The sequence below is a fragment of the Colias eurytheme genome, chromosome 11, assembly GCF_061535395.1.
Source record: "Colias eurytheme isolate Ceu_HAF_F1 chromosome 11, ilColEury1 Martin Lab GWU primary, whole genome shotgun sequence".
Taxonomy (NCBI): domain Eukaryota; kingdom Metazoa; phylum Arthropoda; class Insecta; order Lepidoptera; family Pieridae; genus Colias; species Colias eurytheme.
The window spans coordinates 6,211,403-6,220,711 of record NC_142990.1 but is presented as its reverse complement, the minus strand read 5'-3'; the positions used below and the strand labels follow the sequence as shown (position 1 = coordinate 6,220,711).

Genomic DNA, 9,309 nt, shown 5'->3' with positions numbered 1-9,309 from the left:
CCTGTGTTCAAAACTGAATAATTTAATATAAATAGATCTAGATGGCGCTAGTTGATCAGCCTTCAAGTTCGGAAAATGGAAAAGCGGATGTTATTGATTTGGGCGCGAATGACATTCCTATGTTTAAACTATATTTTCGTGTTTGTAGGTTATATAAAGTGTTCATTTAGATAAATCAATATGTCACACAGAGGGTTATCGGAATCGAAGACTGAGTATTTAGAAATAGGTGAATACAACTTCACTTGGCCTAGAGAAAATGGTTCTCTACATGATTGGGGATCCATAAATTACACAATGCCTTCAGGTATTTAATCATCTATTATTTTCACCTATAATTAATGTAGTTTACACAAAGCCCAGGTTAAGTTTTTGGTATGTTTATCAGGTCCATGGTTTTGGCCGTGGTGTCCACTGTGGCGAGTTCCACAGCATCCATTATTCCAGGTATAATATAAGTTTTAAACTATGTACTTATTATGAAAAAAAAAACATGTAGGTAAATATAAAATTATGGTACCTATATGGAACTAAGAAAAATTTTACCAGAATAATGTTTCAGCTCTCAAATTTGCTATTTGTAGCATCTTATTGTGCTCCAAGTACAAAGAAAGGACAATTATGGATGCATACAATTCTGATATTTGGTAAGTTCGACCTTTAATATATTTATTATTTGGGAATATTTATAAAATGGCTAGTGGACTAAGAATGTTCTTGTATACTTACCAGGTTTTATGCTGTATTCAGTCTGGGCATGGCACGTCATATGTTCGCCAGACGCATTCTCATGGAATTTTGGTTTTGTTTTCCTAAATTTGGCTCAAGTCGTGTATTTAGTATATGAAATGAGACCGGTAAAGTTCGATCCTGAACTCGAAGAAGTCTATCACACACTATTTGAACCATTTAAGGTAAAATATTTTTAATTACCCACAATTTTTTAAATTGCGAATAAAAATAATCTTAATTATTATGTTATGAAATAGGTATCTAGATTGCAATTTAAACGCATGGTGTCTCCTGACTTCGCTCACGTAATGTCGCTACACGCTGGTGAAGCTTACGCCATGCAAAACCTTACTAAGACGGACAGACTTGGCTTATTGTTGTCTGGAAAGGTAAGTTTTAGTATTAAAAATTACACATTTTTTTATGTAAGTGGCATGTAGAATCTTCCACCATTTAATTCCCATTAAACATTTTTTTTATAATACATACCCTTTTCTCCCATAAGATTCATTTGAAATACAATATGTATATCACAGAGTACCTTTTTATATACGGGAAATGTATATATGTATTTATATAGGTATTTAATTAAGAAGGTTTTTCTTCCTTTAAGTTTTTCTTTTCAAGATTTCCATCATAGTTATTGAAATATTATATCTATGAATAATTAGATATAACACATTTATATCCTTCTGAATATTTCTGTCACGAAATACCTACAAAGACTTACTTCCAATAATCAGTCATAAATAAACCGATAATGGAAATAATTGGGCTACATACTATGCTTAAACTTCGACCTTAACTAAACCACAAACCGCTATCGTCCTTGATAGAGATCCTCAACTTAATTAACTTATTATTGTTGATATTGATCTCTTAAACTTAAACTAACTAGATTAATATTGACACACAAATAATATGTACAATTATTTAGAGCTATCAGAAACTGAAACATTTATTCAATACTAGGTTTTCGCCCGCGGCTTCGCCCGCACTGTCAAAGAAAAACCCGCATAGTTCCCGTTCCCGTGGGATTTCCGGGATTGCGTCATTTTCCTGGGATAAAAAGTAGCATATGTCCTTTCTCGGGTATCAAAATATCTCCATACCAAATTTCATGAATATTGGTTCAGTAGTTTAGGCGTGATTGAGTAACAGACAGACAGACAGAGTTACTTTCGCATTTATAATATTAGTATGGATTTTTATTTTTCATTCGGAAATAAAAGTCAATGAAGCAAGTACGTAACTAAATACGTGAAATGAAATAAACTGTAATCCCCAATTAGGCAGTAAATTAAAAAAAGAGCATGTGTGCTAGCACATTTGTCAGAAGTGAAACTTTATTGGCAATTGGATTCAAAGATACCAAAATCGTCGCTTTACTCCAACACATGACGGTATTACCATGATGCGAGCTTGAAATTTTACTCTCAAAGCGTTTAAAGGAGTTTCACTTCTAAAATAGCAGTGGGTAGAGTCCTACTTCCTACCCATTATACCTATCCGAGTGATACATAAAATCATAATCCCGAACATTGCTTACTTGTTGAATCGCAATTTATAAAGCAAAGAAACCCCCATTACCATTTGGTTATTACCTTACAGCTATCTTAAGAGAATAATTTACTTCGTACAGCTCGTATCGTGCTTCCACAAATTATGCAAATGGTTCGCTTGTAATATGGATCGTTTCACAGCGAGTGAATTTTAAACAATTTTTGTGGTTGCACGTGCCAATGTTTGCTCTTCTATATTATATCAATTAGATGAGCTTCTCTTAAACTATATGGAGCAAGTTATCCGAAATTCATAAACATGTCACGTTAGATATGCACGTCCATACAGACAGAATATACATCGTAAATTTTAGATATTTATTTTATACCTGCACGTAAACAATATTTTTCATATGCACATATATTATTCTAAGTAAATATGATAATAAAATAAAAATGACGTAAGCATTTTTCTTGAAAAAACAAATATTCGTTTTCTTCCAGTTATCCTTCCTGTGCTTATGCTCTATATCTTGCTGATGTGTACTTTTAAGAAAAGGGATGATATCATTATGTAGATTGTAGACAAATAATTGTATATTAAAATAAATGTTATATAATAACAGGTTAATGTAATGAGCGGCCACCAATTTCTTCATCCAATATTGCCGTGTGAATTTTTGGACTCACCTGAATTCGAGTCTAGTAGAGCTACGATTGATGAAAAATTTAAGGTAAGGGTTAAAAATACCAAACATTTTTGTATACTTCTATTTTTTCTTGTATTAATATAATATTACACGTTCTGGAAAATGCTTTTAATATAGATTTCTTACATACCACTATACCACTATCTTTTGCTAGTGCGGCCTCTAATCCGAACAGCTATGGCTAAACTATTGTGTGTGAATTCAGATCACAAATCATAGTCTATAATATTATCTATAAAATTATTTAATTCATTGACAGTTAAAGTGATACTTTTTAATTAATCAGTATGCTCAGTTCTACAATTAATATATAGGTAGTTAAACATAAAGATAATTAAGTAATAAGTCAAATTAAATTAACTGCGTATACTTCTCGTGTACGGTACTATTTACTAATGCCATTTACAACTTCTATTTCCTAAATTAGTTCAAAAATTGGTGAAGTTCAACGTCTGTATTACAACGGATGACCTAACTTTCACCCCTGAGGCATTGTCCTGTCAAAGGTCGATTTCATTGCGAGGACGTTTCTCTTGAACTTTTTCAAAACAAGGTCATAAAATTTCGATGTTCGTACCTACTATTTTGTTGATCTTTCCTTAGTAAGAATATTAAATCTAATATTATTTTACCCAATAAGATCTTTCCTCAGTCTCACTCTATATTTTAGTATAAATATATGAAGAAAACACGTATGGTTTAGAGTTCGAAACAATCTTGAAACAATAAAATATGCAGCTTACGTACTGCAGTCTGTATTCTGAAAATCACAAATATCAAGCATTAAAAAAATTCACGCTGTAAATTCACGCGGACGTTGACACGCCATTTAAAAAATGCCGCCAAGTTTTTGAAACAAATGATTAATTGATGCAGTGCTTTTAAGTAACTAAACCTATCCATTTTAAGTAGAACGACAAAGATTAGTTGCATCGGAGTTTCGTAACCTTACATTTACAATTTCTTTGTTCTTTCCGTCCGCGGGCCGGTAATTGAAAAAGAAAAATACGGTTTGTAATACATAATTGTATCACACGTTTTTTTAACTACCCGCTATAAAAATGAGCCAATCGTTTGCATTGTTTTTTATTTGAAATATCAGGAATAATTAATGTCTACTTTTATCTAAGTATATTTTTATTTAGGTACCTTAAGCGCTACACTTAGGTAGTTTATCTGATCTTCGCAGGCTTTTGTGTTCAAGTTTCTGATAGATGAGGTTTTGCTAATTTAAAAGAGTAATCATTATACACCTTATAATGTAGTTTAATGGTAAATTTTATTTTGCGAATCATATACAAGTTATACCATCTATAAAACATCAATATTCTACCAAACTTGACAACGATAGATATTGTGTATTTTAAGCCATAATCTCTTTGGAGAGTTAATATTAACGTCAATTCCACTGATGGATTATTATAGCCGAGTACAGACTTCGGTTATACCCTTTGGGAAAACAGATCTGAGGCTCGTCGTTTTTATCCGAATCCATTATTTATAATTTATCCTCCTGTTATTTCACCTTTGAATCTTTTGCACGGAAATCGAAAAATTTTATTTCAACTTTATCAACGCCGCGGCCGTAAATGAAGCGATTAAGCAAGAAAGGTAAAAAGAGGAATAAAGCTGTTTATTATTTTAAACATTGTAACGGTAAAAAAAACAATGTTTACATCACTATTGTTGAGCTCATTTAGCCCTTATTGTAATTGTTAAGTAACCAAGCTATAAGAGTGTGTGCTGGCCTTAATTCCTTTTTGTATATTTATGCCCGCTATTCTATGTAGGTAACGTTTGAAGCCTCTTTGCTGGAATTCATATTTGCACGAATAGCTCTTTACTTTTGCGTTATTTCCTGCCAATTTAGAAGCAATATTTCCTAACGGAACTCACACTAATTAATAGGATTGAATAAAATGGACTTTATGTAAACTGTTCCACCACTGACCAACCAAGTGATTCCAAAAGTTTAAATTTTGCAATTTCTCCAATTTTATAATGACTATAGAGTTTTCTATATTATATAGAATTTTATATATATAGATATTTATAGAGTTTTCTATATCTATCTATTTCTATATATATAGAGTTTTCTATATTATATACTATAGAGTTTTCTGTTTAAGCAATATACATGCATATAATGGAAAAAACAAAAAAGTCTCCTTTAGAAAATAAAAAAAGGTAACAGTTAAAGTTGCACACCTCCCAAACAATTTTAACGAAGCAGGATTTCAAAGTAAATAAATTATAAGCATATTCATAATAATGTAATATCATAACCTCATTATATTGAGCAATGTGGGAAACACACACGTCACTTTAATGGCGTCATTATTTAGAGCAGAAGTGGCTCTAACACCGTGACGAACTAACCTCTCAAATGACCTACATTGCCTAAATGTTACGCTTCAACCCGCTCTATATGAAAGGGTCCTCTATAAACTATGTACATAGAAGGAAGTTCAATTTGCTTTTATTCTATTACTGACGCTTGACACGTTTGTTCTATATTTTCTTTGGTTATTAATTTATTCTTAGAAGCGAATTGAAAATAATTGCTGTGATAAAGAAAAATATAGTGCTTACAGCATTTTGATTATAGTAGTAGGTCATCATGCAATACTTAATGGGCAAATTCGAATGCAAAATCTTAAAGGACGGAATTATTATTTATATTAGACTTGATCTTAAGATTTTTCGAAATAGTCGCATTTAATTGCAATATGTTTTGATTTTTGAGCATAAAGTATGTTAAAAGAATGTGAAGAAACATAATAAATATTGCTAGGGTAGGTATTATTCGACGGCAAAAATTTGAGAAAAACTTTAAGAATCTACATTTTTCATTGGCTCTACGTAACTCTCCACATGCCTATCATTTGATACATTAGAAAATGCCACGTTACATACCCCATTTCGTTGACCTAATTGCGATCTGATACCGCGGTATAAAAGCCGAAGGGGCTATAAATGCAAGAAACTAGGTTAAATATCGATGAACTCTTAACACTTTCGAATGTGCTAGACATTGCTATACTTGCCATATTGTTTGTGTTACATGAAATGTTTACACGACGTGGCTGTGGTAATTGGCGATTACTTTGAGTATTTAGAGAATATAACATAGACTGAACATTTTAAATATATGAAAATAATATGTATCTTTTATGTAACTATAGTTTAATAAGTGATTAACGGAAACGGATGTAAAATGTGCCAAATATGATTAAACATGAGTAACTGTGAACTTTTACAGAAACTGGCACCCAAAACGGCCCATAAATTTTCTTAGGAAATGTTTTTTTTTTACTTGCTGTCTACTGACATCCTCGGCCTTTAATTGGATTTTTGCGGGCAACCCTTTTACTGGAAGGAACGAAGACAATTTTTTACACACCATCTAACCAACTGAAATTTCCTTTAAAATTCCTTCATCCGCTATGATATTAGCCACAGACGTATAAATTTATTTAGGTAGGTACATTCATTTCATAAAAATTATGATTCTGATATATTTTTTACCTAATTCCATTGTTAACATTGTTACACATCATTGCGAGAGCACAGAATAAAATAATATGTAGTAGCTAAACGCTAGCGAGAGTGACAACTTAATTTAATTTGCAATAAGTTTTATTTATTTTTCTGATAGATAATAAGAAATGGTTTTTAAGTGTTTATAAATCAACGAAAAAAGCCTTGGTAAAATACGAAACACCATACCATAATTTTTTTTATGTATTCATTAAAATTCTGTATATTTGAAGTGAAGTCCACTTCTCGTAAAATTAACAACGATTCAACCTCAAGACCAAACGGTTTGTGAGTCGGAGAGGTGCTTGGCTTAGAGGGTGATTAAAGTAACAAGCTTTTAATTCCTACTTTATTTTTTTAAGTAATTTTTCTTATTAAAACTCGTTAAGGAGTAAAGAGTCTATATTTTCCCCATAGGTAGCTAAATTTCAAAGACTACTCAACCGTAACTTGGGCATCATTTATCAATAAATATTTTATTGGTCAAACAAATATGAGGAATAACAATGAAATATTGTCTGTAGTAGGTAAAATAAAAAAAAATACTTATTAAAGTGAAAAACAGTATGTGTGCTACAGATAGGTACTCTTCATTACGTAAGTGAACAAAGTTCAGCAAAGAGACTTAACACGTTACAAATGAAGCCACATTAAAACTGATGCACTTTTATGCAATCCGCGCGTTGTTCTCAATGGGGCTCTTCGTTAAAACAAAAGTTTTTATAGCGATTGTTTTTGTTGTACATTGAAGCGAGATTGTTTGTAATTGCCTTTTAGGTGTCGATAGTAGCAGCGTCATCATGCCGCTACGTGTACTGGCAGCGAAGTTCTCTCGAATATTTGTTCGTCAAGGAGCAGTATTTAGCTAGCGTGGTGACCACATTGATCGCTCGCGATATAACCACAAAGCTTTACGCCATGAACAACAAGATTGTAACTGAAAGGGGCTCCCATCTAGATATAAGATTGCCGAGTATATCGCACGCTTTAGCCCGCAGCCCGAGGAAATTGCGCTCGGCCAGCAAACCGCCGCCGCCTACTACCGTACAACCAGTGCCGCCGGAAAAACGACCCAGTGAGTTTCATCAATTACAAACTACTAGCTTTCCACCCGCAGCTTCGCCCGCGCAGTCAAAGAAAAACCCGCATAGTTCCCGTTCCCGTGGGATTTCCGGGATAAAACCTATCCTATTTCCCGAGGTAAAAAGTAGCCTATGTCCTTTCTCGGGTATCAAAATATCTCTATACCAAATTTCATGCAAATTGGTTCAGTAGTTAAGGCGTGATTGAGTAACAGACAGACAGACAGAGTTACTTTCGCATTTATAATATTAGTATTATAAACTTTATATAAATACAATATGGATGGTTTATATTTTTGCTTCACTGGTTGAAATAAAAATTTTTTTATAATTATTTTGAATATTAAAATGGCACCTGAATTTAATATTTCCATCCATATGCTACGTAAAAAAAAAAAGAATTGACTAGAGATATATAATTAACGTATAAAATTAACGATAAAGTCAACTTTTCTCTATTGTTAAAAATATCACAATCATAATAATATACCTCTAGTATACCTATTTCCTTCATTGAAATAAACACATTTTATCTAGGACAAATTTTGCGTCAAGGCCAAAATATAATCTAAAATACACAAGATGCTCATGGTTATATGTACTTCGTACTTATACAATTTGCGTACAGTTCATTTATATTGCCGAGGACGATGAACCATAAAATTGACGTCTCCATTACATAATAAAGTTTTCAGAGCCGTCTGGCAGTGTCACGATGCGCCTCGCGACATAAATTGCGGAACATTTGTCCCCACTTGGCAACATTTAGAACACAACCAATTCAATCAAAACCTTGGCCATAAGCCGATACAAGGCAAATAGCATATTGTTTATAATAAATGCATCCTTGAACTGACTATAGCCAGCGAGAACTTTAAAAAACTTGTAGCGATGTATAAGTATCTTGTGAAAGTCTTCTCTAAACTTCGCATTACTCCAGTTTTATAGTTTGTAACTACACTGAGCATGAATTTATCGGAAAACTTTTTAATCTTAACATTCTAAAAATATACAACTAGTAGTTTTTATTTAATGTTTCTGCCAACCTAGACATATTTCCTTTACAGGTACTGTTTTTAAATAGGTGTATGTTTATTTTTACGTTACTAATGTGTAATATTATACTTAATCATTATCATGTGAATACGTTATTTAAATTCATTACCATAAATAATGTAAAACATTTTATTGCTTTTGCTATAGTTACACGTTAATTGAATCACTTAAATGTTCACCGCACTTGCCACTTCCATTAATTTAATTACTAAAATTACAGCTCACCTATTCAATTTCCATAACAGATGTGAGCCAACCATCACAAATTTTAAATCAATTTGACCAATAAATAAACATATTTCAGGAAAAAATCTGATTCCCGACTATTGGTCTCGGGACGTAGATAATACCGTACCCACTTTAGCAAAAAGGAATGGTGTAGCCGCATCATTTCCAGAAGGTGATGAGGAATTGATCCCTTTAGCAGCTCATGAGGAACCAGCAGCTTCGTCTGACGATCTCTCCGTAGCTGACTCTTGTCCTGATACATCTTCAAAGTATCATAGCTGTGAAGCCGTTGAGACGGATGACGAACTTAGACATTAAGATATAAATGTTGTGAGAAATGAAAATAAATGTTATCGCTTTATGTTTTGTTTTATTTGTAGTTGAAATATACATACGTACACTGTTACACACCTATGTACATATACACCTTAGAGATGAATTGATGAATTTGGGATTCTT

At 32.5% G+C, this 9,309-nt stretch overlaps 2 protein-coding genes across 2 annotated transcripts in view; one reads left to right on the top strand and one right to left on the bottom strand.

Annotated features, from left to right (window-relative positions):
- Window positions 1-9,309, bottom strand: part of eIF3g1 (eukaryotic translation initiation factor 3 subunit g1) — a 123,434-nt gene that overhangs the window by 51,706 nt on the left and 62,419 nt on the right. The gene's annotated exons all lie outside the window — the stretch shown is intronic.
- LOC149904617 (popeye domain-containing protein 3-like) lies at window positions 109-9,211 on the top strand. Its single transcript, XM_090107377.1, has 8 exons — window positions 109-307; window positions 389-447; window positions 563-647; window positions 733-914; window positions 990-1,121; window positions 2,861-2,968; window positions 7,262-7,559; window positions 8,927-9,211. The coding sequence occupies exons 1-8, from the start codon at window positions 181-183 to the stop codon at window positions 9,166-9,168; spliced, it is 1,233 nt and encodes a 410-aa protein (XP_089963503.1). The 5' UTR covers window positions 109-180; the 3' UTR covers window positions 9,169-9,211.

Bases quoted from the DNA above. Each gene is read 5' to 3' on its own strand.
- LOC149904617 (XM_090107377.1), top strand. From the start codon at position 181: ATGTCACACAGAGGGTTATCGGAATCGAAGACTGAGTATTTAGAAATA. The intron at 648-732 runs GTAAGTTCGACC...TATACTTACCAG, and splicing joins GCATACAATTCTGATATTTG to GTTTTATGCTGTATTCAGTC. The intron at 915-989 runs GTAAAATATTTT...GTTATGAAATAG, and splicing joins CACTATTTGAACCATTTAAG to GTATCTAGATTGCAATTTAA.